The sequence below is a fragment of the Acomys russatus genome, chromosome 12, assembly GCF_903995435.1.
Source record: "Acomys russatus chromosome 12, mAcoRus1.1, whole genome shotgun sequence".
Taxonomy (NCBI): Eukaryota; Metazoa; Chordata; class Mammalia; order Rodentia; family Muridae; genus Acomys; species Acomys russatus.
Window position 1 is genome coordinate 39,255,833 of NC_067148.1, and position 22,800 is coordinate 39,278,632.

Below are 22,800 nucleotides of genomic sequence, written 5' to 3' on the forward strand. Positions count from 1 at the left end.
GGTGAGAGGCGATTGATCTTGGCTGCAGCTGTGCAGGATATCAATTATATCAATTAGAGTCAAGGGGAGAGGGGTAGGGGAATTGAGCTCATAGCTAGGCACATTCTGAGAAACCACGTCAGAAACCTGGTTGACTGAGAGAGCCAGGCCAGGTGGGTGTCTAGGCGACCGTGACCATAGATCTATATCTGGTTCATGAGAAGCCGAGAACAATAAGGTTCCAGGGTGATTGTGGAGAAGTCTCCGTGAAGAAGGAGGAAGTGAAGGAAGAAGGCCTGAGAGGACCTAAGTTTGTGGAGCCAAAGTAGTTTGAGCTGAGCAGAAGTACAAAGCCGCCTCTGGCACTCTAGCACTTCAAAAGATGAGACAGGATCATGAGTCCAAGGCCATCCTTGGCTGCATAATGAGTGCCGGTGCTGGGGTACATAGTGAGACCATGAGAGGGGAAGAGGGAAGAACGAAGAAGAGGGGAGGGACAGAGGAGAGAGCATAGAAGAAAGAAGGGATGAGGAAGAGGAGGGTGAGTTGAGGAGAGAGGAGAGGGAACTGATGAGAATGTGGAATGTAAAATTCTAGAAATGGAAGCTGACCCAGATGAATGAATGACTTCCTAGAATGGAGAAGGTACCTTTCTTCCAGTTTAAAGGCTGTCTCATAAAATCAAAGGATGGGGGCTTAACTTGACAACAGTGAAGTTTCTTCCAAATGCTTTCAGCCATGTTGACTAAGCTAAGCCCAAAATAGCTGTGCATGAGCCCCTCACCAGTATGACTGTCTTTTTGAATTCTTGATCCTTTTTTAGATGGAACAAGGCCTTCTAGTCTTCTGGGTCTTACAGTGTGTTGCTCTTCCTTGCCTGGAGCATTCTGGAAAATGCTCCCAGTGACTCCATGAGAGGAATCCCCTGCAGTGGATTTGAGTGTGTGTGTGTGTGTGTGTGTGTGTGTGTGTCTGCAGGTGTGTGTGTAAAGGTGCTCATGTGGAAGTCAAGAACAACTTTAACTTATGGATGCTAGTTCTCTCACCATAGGTTTCAGGGATCAAGGTTGTAAGGCTTGTGCAGAAATGTGCTCTATGGACAGATCCACTGGTGAAGTCAAGAGGCTCCTCTTGGCACAGGAAATGCCTTTTGACCACTATGACAAACTTTCCCTATAAGATGATCTTCCACAGGCATATCTTCAGAAGTGTTTTGAGACAGAGCAACTTTAAAGAGATTTTTCCAGCTTGACAATTCATTTTTTTAAAAATGCTTTTTATAGTTGGGCCCAGTGGCACATGCCATGAATCTCTGCACTTGGGAAACAGTGAGTCCAGGAACTTTCCATTTACAGCAGCACTAATCCAGGATAGATGAACGTTAACTCTTCTGTTTGCTCTCATATGTTACAACTAGCCAGAGACTACGATCCATGACTTCTGAGTGACCTTGCTCTGCCAGGTGCTTTGCCTACCTTGGACTCTCTGCTGATGATCTTTTATCCACGGTGTGGTTTCAGACCACTCATTCTGTCCCACCCAGCATGATGACTTCCACATGTAACTATCACAGAACTATGCATGTTCCTTGTTATCCCCAAATCATTGATACCTTCTACCAGTTCAGATACAAATGGACACCAACAAGCTACTCAGTGACTTTTCCATTTTTATTTTGTGTGTTCGCATACATGTGCATGTGTGCATATTTTTGTGTCCATGCATACGCATGTGCATATACACATGGAGGTCCAGGGCTGATGTGAGGAATCATCAATTACTCTTCCACCTTATCCAGGGTCTCTCAGAAAATAGAAAAACCCAAAGTTTGCCAATATGGATCTTGCTAGCCAGCTTGATCTGGGGATCCCATGTCTCTGCCTTCTGAGGACTGTCACACACACCAGACCTTTGTGTGGGTTTCTGGGGATGCTTGCTTTGTAAGTGTTGAACCTCCAGGGCCATGTCCCCAGCCCTCAGTGACTGTCTTTATTATCTCTCTAGGCTGGAGAAAACATTTCTTGTTTCAAAGTTTCTGGTAGTTGGTCTGATTTGGGAACTTGTTATTGTCTAGAAAGCAGCTACCCCAGTACTGCAGCGACTATTTTATTGCCATGATTTCTAAAGACCCTGTGTGCCCTGGAGGACAGTATTTTACCTTGTGTTTCTGCTCTGTAGTGTACATATGTCCCTGTACATATGAGGTTACACTTTCGAGGTAATAACAGTATCCAACATATTTTCACATAGTCTTAGTTTATGGTAATGTGCTTAGGCCCCTTGACCTCTTGACAGAGAATTACAAAGTGTGGCATCTTAAACCTATTCAGACCCCTTTGGCTTCTATGTCTTATGAAGTCTTCACAGATGACACTGGAGTGAGGTAAAATATTCTATACTGTACTCTCTAAAGGGAATCGTCTGCTGTAAGGCCGTTATGAAGTAATCAACTGTGCTAAAAGAATGGACTCTACTGCTTATATACGTATTTCCATATATAGTATATATGGCAACCAGGAAGCTTGTATATCCTTAAAGAGCACTTTTCACTTCCAGCATCTTCTGCTATTGTAAAGAAAGCACTAACCAGCCACATGTTGACACCTTGACTGATAAATGCAACCCTGAACCTTCAGAGAGTACGATTCTTGGTAACCCTCCTTTTTTTCCCCAGTTGAAATGGGTTTCATATTTTTAGCCTACAAAACTTTGGAAGAATGTGATAGACACCACTATGTTCACGGCAATTCGTTGCAGCAGTAACCAGAATCTACTTAGTCTATTCAACTTAACTGCTTTTAAAAGCTTCCATTTAAACAGTGGTCAGTTGTTCCTATACCACTATGATTTTAGGTAAACTAAAAGCCTTCTTTTTTCCAATTTGAACTAAAGACTCAATATTCGCATATCTTTCACCGCAGTGTGCACGTGGGGAAGTGGAGCTAAATGGCTCACAGATAGCTCTCCGGGCTGAACTTTCAACAAAATGGACATTGTGTAGTTTTAGATGCTGTGAACAGTGCTTCCTAGCACTAGGAGATAACGGCCGTCTGCCTCAGGATTAAGTTTAATAAGTGCCTACAGCATACAGATATTTACAACAGGCATAAAGACCAAGAGAGATCCTATCCCTGTGGTCCCAACAATAAGAGGCAACAGCACGAATTGCATATAATGTCTTAAATACAGCTGTTCTGAAAGTAGAGTTCCCTTGAAAACGCTTTTAGACCAAAAAAAAAAAAAAAAAAAAAAAAAGTCCTGACAGTCCTTAAAACGCACTTTATGTCTTTACTGAGTATCGATGCGAAGCAACTGTTCTTTGCCATTAATTATCAGGGACTTTAACTCTCCATCTTCTTCCACTTCCACCCTTTCTTGGCCATTCTCGACGATTCTCTTGGTGGTGATCTTTTTGCCATTGATTATTTCGGTGGAGGTTGACACCGACTTGTAGTTGCCTGCCGCCCCACCGCCACAGGACATGGAGAAAGAAGAAAGGCCCGAGTTTCCGGGAGAACCGAAGGATGTGAATCCCGTATCTAAGGAAGCGAAGCTACCCCCAAACCCTGGGAAGTCTGTGAAGGAGGCAGAGAAGGGGACTGCCCCTCGGCTTCTGTTTCCCCGGGAGCTCCGCCGATCCTCAAAGAAGTTCTCAAGCGGGTCTCCGAAGAAGCTGAAGGAGAAGGGGTCGCGCCCCCCGAAGAACTCCCTGAAGACCTCGGCGGGGTCTCGGAAGGAGAAGACGTACTGGAAGGCGTCCTGGAACGGGCTGCCCGCCGCGCCGCCGCCGCCCACCTCGCCTGCTTCGCCGCAGCGGTCGTACACATCGCGCCTGCGGGCGTCCGATAGGACCTCGTAGGCTTGCGCCACCTGCTTGAAGCGCCTCTCGGCCTCCTCCTTGTGCTCGGGGTTCTTGTCCGGGTGCCACTTGAGCGCCAGCTTGCGGTACGCCTTGCGGATGGCCTCAGCCGAGGCCTGCCGTGGCACGCCCAGCACCTCGTAGTAGTCCACCATGGCGGCTGGCCGGCCCGCGGCCTCGGCGCTGCAGCGCGGCTGGCAGCTGCTGAATGCCCGCTTACCAGCCCGCGCCACAAGCTCTTGTGACGAAGGCGCCTCTCATTGGTGGAGGCGGTAGGCGCCTCAGCCTATCAGAATGGAGGGCTCCTGCTGTTGGTTCTACTCCCAGTGGTGCTTAGTGATGCAGCCTTACCTTGGTGATTGGTTTATAGGTCTAGTCGGAACATCAGAGCACAATTTAGGGGAGAAAGGGCTGTGACTATGGCCGCCATAGAAAAGTACTACATCCTTTCTTTTTCTCTCCCCCAAAACTTCTCTCTTTTCCCTTTTTTCCCATTCCTTTCCCCTTACTCTTCCTTTCTATCCTCTCTTCTCTTATTTTCTTCCTCTCTTCTTCCTCCCTACCTTTCCTTTCTCTCCTCTCCTCCTTTCCCCTGTCTCCCGCTGCTGCCTGCCCTTCTCTTCGCAATTGTGTAGCTCAGGCTGGCCTTGAACTTGCAGTGATGCCCATTGAGGGTTTACAAGTGTGCTTCACATAGCTGGCTTTTAAAAATGGGTTTCTGTGCCCTGTCCCAAGTCAGCTTCCCATCAGCCAGGCAAGAAGACAGGAAGGTTGACGGGAGTGGGTTTTGTTCGACCTTGATCTGAAGGACGGTGGTTTGTGAAGGACTGACGTTCTTAAACATTTTGGCTGCAGGCCCCTTTGTTTTCATTTATATTGGCCCTGCGTTCCATTCAGGTCACACGAGAAAGCAGAGCAACGAAAAAAACCATATCTCTTAGCTGCACATTAATGTACGTTGTGGTTCCCCCCCCCCCCCCAGACAGGGTTTCTCTGTGTAGCCTTGGCTGTCCTAGACTCTCTTTGTAGACTAGGCTGGCCTCAAACTCACAGCGATCCGTCTGCCTGTGCCTCCCTAGTGCTGGAATTAAAGGCGTGCGCCACTACGCCCGGTCATACGTCGTGTTCTTATGAGAAAACTTTTTCAAAGCAAAAACTCAGAAAGGTGGTGAATGTTTATATCCTTCAAACCACTCCAGCATTGGACTTAAGTGAGCTGGCGTCTTCTGCATCCCATCTACTGTGATTCCAGAAAAACTCCACCGTATGCTTATGAGAAAGTGAGATCTTAAAGAGTCAGTATCCCTGTTGATAGAAATGATTTTAACTTTGTAAAATTTCCCTGGCAGATCCTCAGGGCTCCTTAGGCAACAGTTGGAGAGCCATCATTGTTCTGAACAAAAATAGTTGGAACTTTGGGCTGGTTTTGGTAGTACTGCAGGTGAAATGATCTTGTTTCCGCTAATACTGTTGTATCATGACTAAGGCTTTCCTTCTAACCTTGATACATGTTAACCTTGATACGTGTGTTATCTCCTTTCCCTTGGCCCCCTCCCCCCTTTTTTTAACAAGGTATTACCTTATTTTATCAGTTGTGAGGCAACATGCATCTATAAAGGTTACTTTGTTCCAAAGGGAAATGGTTAACCAGTGAACTTTTAAGGACTCTATCATGAAGGGTACTAGGTCTAACCAGAAGTACTAGTGCCCCAGAACAGTCATATGAGTTTATGTTACACCCAGTGACTGAACTTGAACCTCTATAGGCCTGGCACTTAGTAAACATGAAGTAAGCAGTAATAAAATCCTGGTTAGGATGAAAGGTAGATGGATTTGTCTAATCAGAGGAACTAGAAAGAAAGAATAATATTCAAAACATGACCCAGGGTCTAAGAAGGAGCAAAGCTAAAGGATTTGAGGTTTTCTTGTAGGTCCTATGGAGCTGTTGACCAAAGTACCAGAAGCAGTGATGGTGTGGGATAATACAACAGGCAAACTGATATAATGAGATGGAGGGACAGCATAGGGGCTGCAGTTCTGAAATAGGACCGTGGGAACTGGGTCTGAGAGGCTGAGCACTTGGCTTAAGTATTTGGGCTCATAGTAAGAGTAGATGGCATCTGTAGAAAGCCAGTTAGGGAATGCATAGCTATGCACTGGTCCCAGGCTTGAGACAGTGCTTCTAAAGCTGAAAGCCTGCCATGAGGAATCCATCCATTTATGATTGGTCTAGCACATGGACAGCTGTGTGTGTGAACTTCTATATGCTGAAAGGCAGGGCAGAGAAAAAGGCCACAGAGACTTGCAAAAAACTGCTTTTTCCTCTAGAGGCCTGATGCACAGGAGGATGGTGAGCTAATGTGCTTTGTTTAGTATCAACCTCCAACCTTATCAAAGGGGCTAGGGGTCCCATAGAGGGGTATATTAACTTTTGGCTCCAACTTAAAAAGAAACCCCTCCCATGGGATTTCTCTCTCTCTCTCTCTCCCTCCCTCTCTCTCCCTCCCTCTTGGTTTTTCAAGACAGAGTTTCTCTGTGTTGCCTTGGCTATCCTGGACTCGAATTGTAGACCAGGCTGGCCTTGAACTCACAGGGATCCACCTGCCTCTGCTTCCCGAGTGCTGGGATTAAAGGAGTACGCTACCACTGCTCGGCTCCATGGGACGTTTCAAAGACACTGCATTCTTCAAGGGACTCCACAGCAAGACCCCATTACTGCTCTGCCCTGTGTTTTCTCAGCCATCAGGGCACATCTTGCTGTGCTCTGTAATTGTTTAGCAGTGGCCATTGGTCATTTGGGTTTTGGCTTCAGTATCTAACGTAGCACCCAACACAGCAGAATCCACATGTTCCATACATACTGGTGAAGGAAGGGATTAGCCTTGCCCCAGGGCAGGCCTGTCATTGGATACCTTTGAAGTTGTTCTCCTCATTGGCCATAAGAAAATACAGATTTCCTTGCATTTAGATCAGTGAGTGAGCAGTGTTTGCTGGCCATGAGTAGGGTTGGGGCCCCGACCCATTCATGTCCATAACTTCTGTAAGAAGCTCTGACTCAGCACACTGCCTGCTTTACATATTGCCCCAGGTTCTATCTCTAGCACCATGAAAATTGAAAAAAACAAAAACAAAACTCAAAGTTCTGAGTGATGACAGGAGCACAGAGTCATAAAATCATTATAGTGTTTATAGGATCTCTGCTCCATATAAGCGGCAGGTGAGTTCTTACAAACGATTCTACCAAGGATTACTGATCCTAAAGTTTAACTTAGATTGTGAGCTTTGTAATTGCAGTTAAAAGCACAGCAAAAACAAAGGCATTGCTACACCTTTACTGCTTATGGAGAATTAAGAGTGATGGAGTGATTGAGTGTGGGGGAGGACTTCAGAGTTCAGAGTTCACCAGGCAGTGATGGCACATGCCTTTAATCCTAGCCCTTGGGAGGCAGAGACAGGCAGATTGCTGTGAATTTGAAGCCAGCCTGGTCTACAAAGCTCGTTCAGAGTGCATGTATGCATGGTGTGTGTGCGTATGTGCATGTGTGTGTGTGTGTGCATGTGTGCATGTGTGTGTGAGAGAGAGGGGGGGCATTCTTGCAAAAACGCAAGCAAAACTGGAATTCTGTTGAGAAAAAGTGAAGGCACAGGAAAAAGGGACTTTAAGTGCCAGAACAAGAACTGTGCTCCCTAGAGCACCAAAGCTTTTAAAGTGAAGTTGCTCTTTGGTCTCCCCAGCATAGTCCATGCAGGCAGGACCAGTACCGTGGTCAAATACTGGGATCGGGGCTTTCTTCCTGGGACTGTATAAGACATCGGTGGATCCCCAGAAAGGATCCAAGACTGAGTTCTGCCAGCCTCTGATTGCCCACTTTGGGAGGCATTTCTGTTCAACTGTTCTTCCCTTAGTTCCCAAGGGCCCTAGATAGTGCTGTTTGAACACCTCCTTGGACTCAAAGCCCTCCTTTCTGTCTTTTCTTCATTCATCATGGTGGGGTCATAACCTGAGGATCACAACTTCCCGTTCAACTTCTAACTAGGTGGAAATTTCTGCTGGGGATATGCCTGGGTACAACTGGAGACTGAAAGTTGTTAAGAGTGCAAGTTTTGGGTACCAACATCCAGGGCCTGTATCTTAGCTCTGCCAAGGACGCTGGCAAATGACTTTGCTTCTGTCAGCCTCAGTATGTTTGTAAAATGAGGGAAATGTCATCTGCTTTTATGGGAAAGTTCTATGGGCTATGATGTGTTGCTGAGTGTTCAGAGTGACAACACTTGGCACATAGTACACATCTGACGTTGTTGCCTTCAATTTAATCATCGGAATTTCCCCTTTATCTCAGGACAGTGTGATGAGCACAATTATACTAGCTGGTGCTTATCTATTTTGATTTTCTGTTTGGAATATGTTGTGATTAATTTAAAAATATGGCCTGATAAGTATTTATTATTAGGCTATAGTAATTACGGGGGTATTTTCTAATCCACAATTAATCAATAAAGACACAGACACTTATTGTATTTTAGAATAGCCTTGATTCACCAGGACCAGGGCAGATATTAATTTCTTAAACTACCTTCCATATCTACCAGCCCCCATCCCATGCCATCTGCTTCTAATAATTTCTACTTGGGCCACCACCCAACCATAACCCATACATACTTGCTAAAAGTTTCCATCTCCTCCGTCCACACTGATGCAGCCATGTGTTCTCCTCCCATGCTAACCCAAGGTGCTTATCTTTTTTCTTTTCCCTCCAATCCTATCTTGCTTCCTCCCCTCCATCTCCCTCACCTTCTGGTCCCTCAACCCCACCCTTCAAACCCCAAACTCCACCCCCTTTCTTCTACCAAACCCCAAGATTCATCATTTTGTATTAACCAGTCACTTTAAATTAGGTGGAGCAAGGTTTACACAAGAAGGACAAGTGTAGAATGAGACTGTGCCAGGCTGGGCGGCAACCAGATCATGAGGGTCTGTAATTAGCATTAGAATACATAGCACCAGCCAAACCCCAATGGAAATATATTTTTTTCTCACTGTCTTTCTGAGGGAACTCTTGGAGAGGACTTTTGCCCACAGACTCATGTGAAATTGCCTTTTTAGTCTTTCTCTAAACCAGGCTGGTTTCGTTCATTAGTACTCTCAAAAGGCTTGATTTATCAGCTTGAGCCATGGGTCTGTCTCTCTTGATAAAGCTTAAGTCCTGGAAAGGCAGGACACTCTTCTATGCTTGTCTTAGCTGTAGTCTTGAGACCCAACACCATATTAGATTCACTAGAGATGAAGTGAAAAACAGTGACAGGGGTTGAGAAGACAGCTCAGTTATTAAAGTGCTCGCCAAGCATAAGGACCTTAGTTCAAGCCCCAGAAGCCACATGAAAATGCTGGAAACAGTTGGGCATGCTTGTAATCCCAACACTGGGGAACTAGAGAAAGGGACATTTCTTAGCTCGGTGGCCTCCTTGTTAAGCTTAACTGTGGGCTCCACTCCAATGAAAGAGCCTGCCTCAAACACCACATGTATAGCCTCTAAGAAACAACACCCAAGGTTACCTTCTGGCCTACAACACACACACACACACACACACACACACACACACACACACAATTTTTAAAACAATGAAAGTGGTTAAGAGGACCCCTGAGTGAATGGAGGGGGCACTCCCATGGACAAAAGTGGATTTCAGCACAATCCTCTTTTTTTTTCCTAAAAGACTTCCTGAGTAACTTTCAGTTAATTGGAATTTTTTCTTGGAAAGATGTTATTCTTTGGCATGTCATAGCCCTTTTTCCTCTCTGCAAATCCTTTTGGAACCCATGCAAATGCTAACTTAATGAGTCCAAAATGTCCAGAGATCGTTGGCTCAATATATTCACTCAAAAAAAAAAAAAAAAAAAAAAAGTGATTCAAGGAAGGACTTGCAGTCAGCTCAACGGCAGGTCAACTTGCAGTTAACTTATTAAGGAACTCAGTACAGCTCCGCCCTCCTTGTCTTGGAAGGCAAATGTTCTGTGGTCTTTGTCAGTTGACTTACAGCTTTAGTCACGGGGCCCAAATCAAACATTAACCTGAGCCATGAGCAGCTGGCTTGAGTAGAACTGGCAGCAGCAGTGGGAGAGGTGCCATGACTGTGCTGTGCTGGAGCTCCTGTTGCCTTCTGCTCCTCCCATGCCTTCTGTTGTGTGTGTTCGGTCCCTCTGCGTCCCACGCTGGGAAGCTGTTAGTATTTCCGATGGATGGCAGCCACTGGCTGAGCATGCTTGGGGTTACTCAGCAGCTCCGGCAGAAGGGGCACGAGATAGTGGTCATAGCGCCCGAAGCCTCGTTGCTCATAAAAGAAGAAATGTTTTACACTTTGAAGAAGTACCCAGTGCCATTCCAAAAGGAAGACATGGAAGCTTCTTTCGTGGAACTTGGGCGGAGTGTCTTTGAGCAAGATCCTTTTCTGCTGCGTGTGGTCAAAACATACAAGAAAGTAAAAAGGAACTCCGCTATGCTCCTGTCCGGCTGTTCCCACCTACTGCACAATGCTGAGTTCATGGCCTCTCTGGAGGAAAGCCACTTTGATGTTCTGCTGACTGACCCTTTCCTTCCTTGTGGCTCCATTGTGGCTCAGTACCTGGCTCTGCCTGCTGTATACTTCTTAAATGGATTGCCATGCGGCCTGGATTTGGCAGCTACCCAATGCCCTGTTCCACTGTCCTATGTGCCCTTGAGTATGTCTTTAAACTCGGACCACATGAATTTCCTGGAGCGAGTGAAAAACGTGCTCATTGCGTTGTCACAGAACTCTCTGTGCAATGTGGTTTATTCGCCCTATGCGTCACTTGCCTCACAAATCTTGCAGAAAGAGGTGACTGTCAAGGATCTTCTGAGCCCTGCATCTATCTGGCTGATGAGGAATGACTTTGTGAAAGATTACCCCAGGCCCATCATGCCCAATATGGTTTTTATTGGTGGGATAAACTGCCTTCCTAAAAAGCCCATATCCCAGGTGTGTATTTGAGGGGGGGTCTTTCCATGCCTGTGTTATTTGCGGGTAAAGAAGCTTCCCATAGGTAACATGCTGAGCCCAGTGAGCATGCTAGGATTATTTCAAGTGCTCTCTGTTTACTTCTAACCCCTGCATCTCCCAGTCTTGAATTTGTCTGTCTTTGGCATCCTCTCTGACTTACCTCTTTGTAGACAGTATTTTGGGAGAACATATCTTGGGCATTTTCCCCCTGTGGAATTCAATTTATTGCAACCAACATTAACTGTCAGAAGACCTGCCATGTTTGGGATACTTCTCAGAGAAAGAGAGCTGTGTGCTATGAAGCTTGCCCTCAATTAGAACTAGTGCTCTTGATTCAGGCGTTGGTAGCTCCAGTCTGATGCAGTTGTTTTTTATAGATCCTGACAGGAGACACTACCTTTATGGTCCTGGGTAAAGTTCTAATGTCTAGATACTCTTAACAGGAAGGTCGATCCCACAATCCTGCTTCCAGTACGGCAAGGTGTCATCTCTCTGAGCAAGACAATCTTGGTGAAAGAGAACAATTCAGAGATTGGGTCTGAAGTAAATAGCTAATAGGCGATCAGGGAGGCCAGCTATATAAAGAGACTGAGGGGGGAGACTGAGCATAGAGGAAGATGGGCTCCAAGTACTTGTGCCTGGCTCAAGTGAAAGGCTTCCAACAAATAGATTCTGGGAAAGCAAAAGATGTTTTGTTCGGAGCATAGAACTAACCACGCAGCTTTCAGTAGAATGTAGGAGATATTTAAAGGTCTCATCAGCTGTGGGGGGGGGGGGAGTGTGTCCCAGAGAGAAGACCTTTCTTTTGAAGTATTTATCATGTTTATAAAGAAATAAGTCAGTGATCAAAGGTTATTTGCAGTTAACATGTTGCCTCACTGTTTGGCTGCCCCGAGGACTGTGATGTTATGGCAAAGTTTAGGGCATACTGTGCCAAGTAGAGAGGATTGGCCTTTGTTGAATCCACAAAAGTTGATGCAGAGTCATTGTCCATCCGGTCTCTGTGGCTTACTCTCTTGGCCTCTGTACACAAACTTGCATGTCAGTTAAGCCTTAGTTAAATTCTGCTCTCTGACAGTGGATGTTTACTACCCTACAGATCTGATTTTGTACTAATCAAATACTACCTGCTGCTGAGTAGGCGTGGGAGGGCCATGCAGAAGGGGAAACCAGATGATACTCTTTCCATTAGGATTCCGTGCATCTTGAAGGAACAAAGGTTCTAGAACGTAGGTGGGCTATGTGCTAACTGGAGGCCGAAGGAAAGCAAATGACACTAGGATGTGAGCTGTCACCAAGAAAGAAGGTCGTGGGGAGGGAAGAAAACTGCGGATGTGATCCTAGGGAAGAAAGGCTTCAGAGCAATCAACTCCAGGATGCTCTTGGGCAGTGGCAGACAAGCCTGCTCTGGCCTCTCTGACTCTTTAGATGAGCCCAGTGTGTGAGACCAAGGTAGTGCTGCTCTGATGATGTGGGGAACTGCCGGAGCCTGGCCCTCAGGTGGCTTGGAGAGGTGTGTTTCTCCAGGAAGGCTGCCCAGGGTACAGGATCCTGATGTGTTCAGGACAGAGCTTGGTAGAAGTCTCTCTGTATCTTACATGTAGGGGGATCAGGGCGTGGTTTGCCCAAGGATATTTAGATTTTGGTAATTAAAGTACTGTGGGCAACCTGTCACATTACACATCACATTAATACTCTTTGTGTTCCTTGACCTGTTAACATCACACCATCATGTTAGTGCTTCCGTGTTTTTTGGAAACATCTGAATCCATCTGAGAGACTCGTGGAGGTTGTTTAGCTTATTAATAATGTTCAGTGTGGAGAGGACTGCCATGCCACTTAGTATCTGTTTCCTGTATGGGGCTCCAGGTGGGAACACATATACAGATGTGTGTTGTGTGCATGGGTGCATGTTCATGTGTATGAACACTCATGTATGTGCCTCTGCTATTATGGGAAATCAGCACATTGCCTGGATTCTGCATCTCCAGGGAACCCTACAGATAACTCGGTAAGCAAGACATCCTCCTGAATTGGCAGGGGAGGTGGAGACAGAGTTGCTGTGGTGACTTTTGTCTGTTGCGCCCACACCTTCACTGACTTCCACAGGAGGAAAGTGTCTAACTTTCTAACCTATTGTGTTCAGTTACCACTAACTGTGAGAAGCAAGAGATGACTTGGAAATTTCTTCTCCTTGCTCTAGGAGTTCGAAGCCTATGTCAACGCCTCTGGAGAGCACGGCATCGTGGTTTTCTCTTTGGGCTCCATGGTCTCCGAGATTCCAGAGAAGAAAGCCATGGAAATCGCTGAGGCTTTGGGCAGAATTCCTCAGACGGTAAGATGGTTCTGCACGACTCCTTCATATCTGTTTTCATGAGAGCTCTAACTCCAGACATAGGGGTCTAAATGTAGAAATCTGGGGCCTGGAAATCCTCTGCCATTCCACAAGGTTATTATTCATTATTATGATAATGACAATTGATGGTGATGATGATATTTGCAATTTCATTCAGGTATTCCCACACCATGGGCTGCCTTATTCAGATTTCTCATTTTCTCTAGGAAATTCCAAAGTGTTAGGGAGAATTTGGTTAAAAATAAGCATAATATTGTTTTTTTCATATCAGTGAAGAATATTTCTCCAAAAAGTTTTTGTTTTGCTTGTTCCAGCTTGGATAGTTCTGCATCCACTTGCCTTGGTAAGAAAGTTTCCCTTTGCAGTGCAGAAAAGGGAAGAAATCTTGAGCGCCTGGCTTGGTGGATTTTCACACTTATGTCACCACATTCATGTCAGCATCAAGATACAATGTTGTACCTGAGCTCCAGGGACTGGCTATGCACCAAACCTCTCACCATGCAGAGGCAATAGTTGTTCTCATTCACAGGACTAGCCTTTTCAGTATAGTGATTAAAAAAAAAAATCATATTGTGTTCTTTTATTAAATGGTGTGCTTTTTGTCCCTACAAGGTCCTGTGGCGCTACACTGGAACTAGACCATCGAATCTTGCAAAGAACACGATCCTTGTCAAGTGGCTACCCCAGAATGATCTGCTTGGTAGGTTGGCAGCATCTGGTATGTAGAGTCAAGCCAGAGTTAAATGAAGAAAATGACACATAACATGCATATCACACACACACACACACACACACACACACACACACACACACACACACACACACAGAAGGTCTGAGCCTTCTATAATGGTCACATGTAGATAAAAGTCCTTGGGGTGTTTTCAGAATCCAGACGTTGTCAGCCTGGAGAACCCAGTGTCCCTCTCTGTTGTCCTTCGCAGGTCACCCAAAGACTCGCGCGTTCATCACACACTCCGGCTCCCATGGTATTTATGAAGGAATATGCAATGGAGTCCCAATGGTGATGATGCCCTTGTTTGGCGATCAGATGGACAATGCCAAGCGCATGGAGACTCGAGGAGCTGGGGTGACCCTGAATGTCCTTGAAATGACTGCTGACGATTTAGAAAATGCCCTGAAAACTGTCATCAATGACAAGAGGTAAGTGACAGAAGAGGAAAACAAAAACAAACAAACAAACAAAACAACAACAACATACTCGTATTTGTGTCTACAGAATTTACAACCAACACAACAGCACAACAACAAATTTATGAAAATCTGGATTTGTACACAAGATAATGTGGGGGTTATAACTACTTGCAAAATGGCTTTATAGTTTTGTCGTAGAATTTGTTAAAACATTTAGCTTCCTTAGATTTAAAATCTTCAAATAAAAATAATGTCGCCATAGTAGGCACCTTACCTCTAAGAGCCTGCAAAGAGAGATGTATAGAGGCAGAGCTGGAGAGATGGCTTTGTGGGTAAGAGCACTTGCTCTGCAAGAAAGCCTGGGGACTGAGTTCAGCCCCCCAGGACTTATGTGAAAAGCCAGGCTGTGGCACAGTGGAAGGTAGAGGCAGGAGAATCTATGGGACTTGCTAGCCACCAATCTAGATCCGGATCCAGTGAGAGACTGTCTCAAAGAAATAACGTGTAGAGTGACAGAGCAAAACATTGTCTTGTGGCCTTTGAGTGAATACATAAATGTGCACACACACACACACACACACACACACACACACACACACACACACACACTCCTTATGAGATCACTTTGTCTCTACTTGAAATTTAGTATATTGCTGTCAAGGTTACTGGAACTATTTTGCTCAAAATCTATGCGAAAGACCAGCATGGGGAGAGATACTTGTAATCCCAGCACTTTGGTGACAGACAAGTGGGTTGCTACAAGTTCAAGAAGGGTGCAAAGCTATATCCAGGCTAGTGGGAGCTACATAGCAAGAATCTGTCTTAAGACAAAACCAACCAAACACACACAAACAAAAAACAGTAAAAACCCCCAGACAACAATTTATAAGGTGGGGAGGTGGAGCTATGGCTCAGCAGTTAAGAGCACTTGCTGCTCTTCCATAGAACCTTAGTTTGTTTCCCAGCTCTGGGGGAATCCAAATCTACCTTCTGGCCTCCATGGGCACTGAACTCATGTGTACACACACACACACACACACATATATATATATACTAACACAATAAAAAATAAAAATAAAACCTTAAAGGCAATACCACAAAATTTTATAAGAAGAAAAGATGGCCAGTGGTAGATTTAACCCAACAATAGAGTCTGGCATACTTATGAACATAAAAAGTTTTAGGCACTGTGGAGCTGTTGACTGTTGGGAGAATCCCTCACTCTCAGGGGTCACCGCAAAGACAGAAACAGCAGCCCTTAGGGTACGTTAGGCGCATGAACCAACCTTCACTGGGCAGCTGTGATTTTTATAACAGACTCCTAAGACTGCCAAGAACAGTCTGGTGTGAGCTGTAGGGGACAGGCTGTGGGACACAAGTGGGTGTTCCTGTTAATCTCCTTCTTGAGGGCATCCTGCTTGGCCTTGGCTTTGTGCTGGGAACTGCTGTGGGCCTTTGTTTGTTTTCTGAAACATCTAAAAGCTACTTGGAATCTCAAAGCTGTGTTTATGTTTTGGTCAGTTGTCAAGAAAGAGCAAACTGCTTGATGTACTCTACTTTTACACTGTGATTACAGCTTGGCAATTCCATCAAGCCCTAGTTTTTAGTAATGGGGCAAAAGCACTTATTTGTTCTGTGTTTGCACACAGCACTCCTGGATCAATAACTCTCAGGTCCTCCTCAGGACAGGGTAGTCTCTTCCATCACACTCCAGCTATGACTTTTGCCTGTGTCCCTGTAGGTCAGTGGCTCTCAACCCTCCTAATGCTGCGACTCTTTAGTACAGCTCCAACCATAAAATTGTTTTTGTTGTTTCTTCATAACTGTCATTTTGCAAATGTTGTGAATTGTAATATAAATATCCGTGTTTCCCATTGGTCTTAAGTGACCCCTATAAAATGGTTATTCAACCCCCAAGGAGGTTGTGACCCACAGCTTGAGAACCACTGCTGTAGCCCGTTGTTTAAGAAGTCCATCTGGGAAGGGATATGGAGCTAAAAGTTTGTGATCTCGAAATTGCAACCATTAAAGTAAAAACATACCAACTCATTTTTAAAAAACTAAAAAAAATAAAATGAGATACAAAGTTGAGTGGATAGGAGAGATTTATCTGGTAGGAATTGGGGGAAGGAGTGTCAATATGATCAAAATGCATTGAATGAAATTCTCAGAGAACTAATAAAAACAAATAAAAAGCAGCGACAAAGAAAAAGTTTTAGGCACATTGCCTTAGTCTGTTTTCTGTTGCAATAACAGAATACCCAGAATTGCATGATTTATGAAGAGTTAAAGTTTATTTGGCTCACAGTTCTAGAAGTTGTTGGGAATCCTACAGGGGGCAGCTGCAGCTATTAACATTCACCTGCTGCCTCTCCACATGATTACATCCTGTTCTCACAGTGACAGATTCCAGCTCTGGGACAAAGGCCACCATCCCTCTCAGTGGCTATTTACCTCCTCACGTTTCCACCACCTCTCTGTACCTTCACATTGAGGACCAAAGTTCCCACACACACACGAGCCTGTGGGCACCACATTCAAACCGCACTACTCTTTCCTCTGTAGTTGATTATTCTTCGACTTCATTTCACCATTAAGAAAGTAGAATATAAAGAAATCATTAAAAGGCAAAAAGCAGGAATGATGTTTAAATATTTACAAAATAATGGGTTTTTTTGCCCCGGTTTTGCTTTCCTTTCTTTTCCTCCCCCTCTTCCTCCCTCTTCCTTCCTTCCACCATCTATTTCTCCTCCTCTTTAGAGATAAAGAATATTGAATAAGTGTGTGTGTGTGTGTGTGTGTGTGTGTGTGTGTGTGTGTGTGTGTGTGTGTGTCCTTTTCTGGCTACAATAGAAACATGCTTCTCTGCTTAACTGGAGTCAAGGCTAAGGGGGATGCTGTCTGTGACATGGGTGTTCCCAGGCGCTAACAACTGCTTTGTGTTCAGCTATAAGGAGAACATCATGCGCCTCTCCAGCCTTCACAAGGACCGTCCTATAGAGCCTCTGGATCTGGCTGTGTTCTGGGTGGAGTTCGTGATGAGGCACAAGGGGGCTCCACACCTGCGTCCTGCTGCCCATGACCTTACCTGGTACCAGTACCACTCCTTGGATGTGATTGGCTTCCTCCTGGCCATCGTGTTGACAGTGGTCTTCATTGTCTTTAAATGTTGTGCCTATGGCTGCCGGAAATGCTTTGGGGGGAAGAAGCAAGTTAGGAAATCACATAAATCTAAGACCCATTGATAAGTGGGTGCTAAGATCCGTTGATAAGTGGGTGGAAAGTATTGGTCCATTATCCAATCAGTTTGAAACTTGAAAACAGAATCAGTGTTAAGTTCATTTTGTTTTTATTAGGGAAATAATTTGCCGTACGTTGCACACCCAGACCATTTTTAAAAATAAAAAATAAAAACAATCTAACTGCTGGCCACACTAGTCAGGGAAGGTACTGGAATATGTGACCTGCTTCTCCAGTATCTTAAGTGTGGACAAGGCTTGCTGTCTGTTGGTAACTTACCGAAAGTTTGGCACTCTGCCTTCACCTACAGCCCCACAGTTTCCACTCTCACTTCGGCTGATGGCTTGCTCACCTGGGTTCTCAGACTGCCATGACTTTCCCGACTCCCAGTCATTCTTTGTCATTCTCAACAAGCATTGTGGGTGGCACAGCCTTTGTAGCTGGGGGGGAGGGGCGGGAAGATTGAGGCTATGACAGTGCCGGTGCTCTGTTTGGGATGATAATTGTTGCTTATGTGAAGCAAGTCTGAATTTGATGAAAACCAAAGCATATCCTTCGGCAAGTATGACTTCTGTAATGTTTCCCAAACAAAGAACTTAATAAATTCATATAAATTGTATTTGTTGTTTTCCTCTTCATTGATGTTATATTTATTTGTCGTCAAAGCATATCCTTTAATTGTAAATGTAGTACATGACCATGACACAGAGCTCGAAAACCAGAAGAGAGTCACACGCGTGTACATACACACTCAAGAACAGAATCGCCTGTAATTACGTTGCTCATTGATAACTACAGTTGCTGCTACAGTTTTGCTTTTGAATCTTCCAAAGGTGCATTTCCTGATGTTGTGCAACCATTAAGAGGGAGTTCCAGGGGGGAGAAGTGAGGTCTTGGGTGGGGGAGTTCCTTTGAAGGGGATGTTGGGTTGCACACACTTTCCCTTTGTTCCTTTGCTATCACAAAACAAGAAGCTACTGGGACACTCTCCCTGAGTGTTCTTCTATCTCTCACAGGTCCCAAGGAAACATGGCCACATGACCAGGGATGGGAACTTCTGTAGCTAGCCCAAAATAAGCCTTTGCTCATGAGTTGCTACATCTCAGGTACTTGTTACAGTAACAGAAAGCTTAGTAACATGGCTATTGTTTTGAAAAATATACCTAAAGCATTGTAGATATGCCAGATATGCCTGAGGGCTTTGTGGCATTTCTGCACTGGTCAGTTGTGCAGTGGTGTAATGAAATACCCATGGAAAGTAACTTACAGAGAGAAAAGTGTTGTTTAGCTTATAGGCATAGTGGTTTAAAGGTTATCCTGCCTCGGCTCTGTGAATGTAGCCGGAGGTTGGCATGTCATAGCAGGAGTACATGCATGAGCCAACCAGGAATTATTTCTTGAACCAGGAACAGAGGGTGGAGTCTGCGGCATCACAATCCTCTTTGAGGAAAATCCCCAATTACCTAAGGACTCCCCAATAGGCCCTACCTAACCCCAAAAGTCCATGTCCACTTCACAGTTAAAATGTGGGTTAATGTCAGGCCTCAATACCAAGAGGCAGAGGCAGGCAGATCTCTGAGTTGGAGGCCAGCCTGGTCCACAAAGGAAGTTCCAAGACAGCCAGGGCTACACAGAGAAACCCTATTTTGAAAAAAACAAAACAAACAAAATAATGGTGGTAATAATGGATTACTTCTATGTCTAACCAGTACCAAAGTCTGTTGTTGTAGCATAGGAAGCCCAAGTCCACATTCTCATTAAGACAAAACAAAACAAAACCTAAAACAAACAAACAACAACAACAAAAAACCAAATCACATACAAAATCAGTGAAAAGCAGGCATAAAGTAAATATTCCCTATTTGGAAATGGAGTCATGGAGAAATAAAAATAGCACATCCTCAAAATAAGAAGAGGGGAAGCATCTAACACCACACTGTGGTGACATGTGGCCTCCCAAAGGGCATGGTCATTTCCAGAGGTTGCGTCCCATATCACGCTGTGTCTGCCATATCACACTGTTTTTTTCACACTTCCTGGATCTTTCCCTTACAGCTGTGGCAGGTTGATGGCATCTCTCCCTTCCGTGGGTCTTCATTATGGCTTTGGCTGCTCTCCCTCAGCTCCATTACTTATCACTGCACTGGGTGTTCAGATCTGGCTGGACAGCTCTGCCCGGTTCCCCAAGTTTTGAGATCTGGTGGGAGTCTCCATGACTCCCATAACTTGCAATCTGCATAACTGCAAAAACAGCATCCCATGGATGGCATTTCGGTCTTTTGCCAGCAAATATGGAATGAAGGTTGGTGGCGGCATGCAGAGAAATGAAACCTGAGTAACTATGGGAACATAAAGTACCCTGGATCTCTTTCCTGGAACCATTCTGTGCTAGAAAAGCTTCGAAACAGACCTTGTCTGGCCTGAGCTTGCACAGGTCTCGTGCATGCTCTCTTGACTGCTTTGAACTGGCACGTGAAACTGTCCTTCTGTGTCCAGGAAACACCGTTTTCTTGTAGTCAGCCGTCACCTCTGACTCCTACAATCTTTCTGTTACCCCCTTCTAAAGCAACCCCCAAGCCTTGGAAGGAGGCTGTAAGATATAGATGTCCTCTGTGTGTCTGAGCCTTCTAAAGACTCTTATTCACTGCATCTTGACCAGCTGTGTGTCGCTGTGTTAATTTTCATCTACCACAAAAGCAAGCTTCTCTGGTGATGGTTGAGAGATCCACTAATCTATGAGCAGAGCAGAGTAGTACATCATTAGGAACAAGTTTAATTCTGTGCCCATTAACCGGAACAATGGTAGCAGGTTCTTTCTTAGAACTATGACCTGTCTGGACACAGGATCTTGGACCCAGAGTTAATGCCAGGTATAAGTTTCGGCTTATGGAGTGGCCTTAATTTCATTCAGAAAGTGCTTGGTTACTCCCATAACATCCATGCCGCTACTGCGCCAGTGAGCATGCTTTGCCTGACCAGTCATCATTGTAGTTCACAGTGTCCATAATTTAGGTAGGATTGGTAATTATTTTCTCCGGTGATGTGGATAGAACCCTCCATCACTATGAAAACTAGCCAGAAGGAATGAAGCTTCTGGAAGAGTTCCAGCCTGAGTTCTTTGTGTTTTGTGACTCAAGTATGTGGTGCTGTCAACACTAGTGCCTTACCATCAAGTTCCAGAACATAATTAAGAGCACTGGCAACAGCCTGTAATATTTGGGGGTCTAGAAGAATCTCAGTGGCCAACAACTCCAAATATACAAATGAAAAACATACCAAGGAAGAAAGAAATCAGGAAAATAGTTCCATTCACAATAGCCTCAAAAATATCTCAGAATAAATCTAACCAAGGAAGCATAAGACTCATACAATGGACACTTAATATGCTGAAAAGAGAAATGGAAAATGATACTGGGAGATGGGAGGACTCCTTATGGTTACAGATTGGCAGAATTAATATTGAGAACATAGCCATTTCACTAAAAGCCATCTACAGATTTGTTGCAATCCATCAAATTTCCAATGCAGTTCTTTACAGAAATTAAAAAACTAATCTTAAATTTTATAGGGAAACCCAAAGATCCAGGATAGCTGAAACAACTTGAACAATAAAAATACTGTGGAAAGAATCACCCTTCTAGATTTAGTTAATAGTACAGAGCTATAGTAACAAGAGCAGCATGGTCCTGGCATTATAACAGACACCTTAAACGATGGGACAGACATACATCCACATGAAAAGAAGCCAACAATACATATTGGAGGAAAGACAGCACTGTCTACAAATGATGCTGGTAAAACTGAAGAATGAAACTGGATCTTTATGTCCCACCCAGCACAAAATTCATCTCCAGATGGATCAACATAAGGCCTTATTAGCCTGGCATCTCTAAGGCCATCTTTCTTCAAGGGCTTAGTTCATAAGCATAGAATAACCAAATTCTTCTGATTCTTCCTCCAGATTACCCATAATGCTCAATCTTACAGCATTGTAAACTTCCTCCAGCATTCTTTTCCAACTTTTCCCATTAATCAATTCCAACAGTTCTTCCATCCTTTGGAGAGTAATGATTTCACTCTTGGTACCAGTTTTCGCTCTACATTATCCTCATGTCACTGTAAGGAAGCACAGGAAGCAATTAACTGATAAATAGGAGATTTATATGACCTATATATTTAGGTTCATTTCTTAGCTCCTAATTTAGTACCCAAAAAGGCAAAGGTGGAAAGCTTAATAGAATAGCAACACAAAAGAATGTATTACATGTGAATCTAAAATCATTGCCATAATTTAAAAAAGGAAAAAAGGATTTTTTGGGAGGGGGATTGGAAAACCAACATATCCCACTAATTCCTCACCAGCCTAATTGTCCTAATGTCTTTTATAGAAAATTGATTAAAGGACGTTTTGCTTTTAGAAAGTATTTTATATGTGTGAGTACCAGCACATGTGTGTGCACCATGTGTGTGCAGGTGCCTGTGGAGGCCAGAAGAGGGCGTCAGAAGAACAGGAGCTCAACTGCTTGTGAGGCTTCATGAGGGTACTGAGAATCAAACCCAGGTCCCCTGCAAAAGCAGTAAGTGCTTTTAGCCGCTGAGCCATCTCTCCAGCTTACGCCTTTCACTTCTTGCCGTGTTTTGCACACCCATGCTGTACGTCATTTTAAAAGATGGCTCTTATCTCCACCCGCCTGATAGTCATGTCCTTTCAGTATGACTTTCAAATGCTTCCTTCCCTTTAAGGTAAGGCATATGCTTGTCCTTGGAGCCCTGACTTGCCTCCACAGACAGAAGGAATCGGTGCCAGTTCCCAGTTGAGCCCCCAGACCCTCTCATTTCTCCTCATTCTCTTGGATCCTGCTGCATTGCCATGAGCACTGCCTGCGTGAGCCCTGCTGCATGGCCCCTCACCACCTGCATCTTCACTGACAACAGCAAGCCCTTAGCGTAAATGACTCCACTTGTACGTAGCTAGACATGACCCATCCCAGCTAGGTGACCTGTAGATGGCAATAGTTTGTTGTTACAGACATTGAATTTTGAAAATATTTGTTACACAGCAATTGCGGACACATATACTTCTAGTTCTAATTCATTACTTGTTTGTGTATCATGTCTGAAGATCCCAGAGGGCAAAGGCATGCTCTAGTGATGCACCCAACATGGGTAATAGAAAACATGCTTAGCTGAACCTGGT

At 44.6% G+C, this 22,800-nt stretch overlaps 2 protein-coding genes across 8 annotated transcripts in view; one reads left to right on the top strand and one right to left on the bottom strand.

Moving 5' to 3' along the window:
- LOC127196518 (UDP-glucuronosyltransferase 1-6) overlaps positions 1 to 17,756 on the top strand; it is a 118,570-nt gene extending 100,814 nt beyond the window's left edge. For 6 of the 7 annotated variants that reach the window (XM_051154290.1, XM_051154287.1, XM_051154288.1 and 3 more), the window contains 4 exons: positions 13,059 to 13,190; positions 13,824 to 13,911; positions 14,153 to 14,372; positions 17,311 to 17,756. In XM_051154290.1, coding sequence (XP_051010247.1) covers positions 13,059 to 13,190; positions 13,824 to 13,911; positions 14,153 to 14,372; positions 17,311 to 17,608 — 738 coding nt within the window. In that variant the 3' untranslated portion in view covers positions 17,609 to 17,756. Of the gene's footprint in view, positions 1 to 9,941; positions 10,835 to 13,058; positions 13,191 to 13,823; positions 13,912 to 14,152; positions 14,373 to 17,310 lie in introns of those variants that run through there. The other variant, XM_051154283.1, reaches the window with a different exon arrangement.
- LOC127196519 (dnaJ homolog subfamily B member 3) lies at positions 3,230 to 4,026 on the bottom strand. The gene has a single exon (XM_051154291.1). The coding sequence runs from the start codon at positions 3,991 to 3,993 to the stop codon at positions 3,268 to 3,270; it is 726 nt and encodes a 241-aa protein (XP_051010248.1). The 5' UTR covers positions 3,994 to 4,026; the 3' UTR covers positions 3,230 to 3,267.
- Positions 17,757 to 22,800: the final 5,044 nt, after the last annotated feature.

Coding starts and splice junctions, on each gene's coding strand:
- LOC127196519 (XM_051154291.1), bottom strand. CDS start 3,993: ATGGTGGACTACTACGAGGTGCTGGGCGTGCCACGGCAGGCCTCGGCT.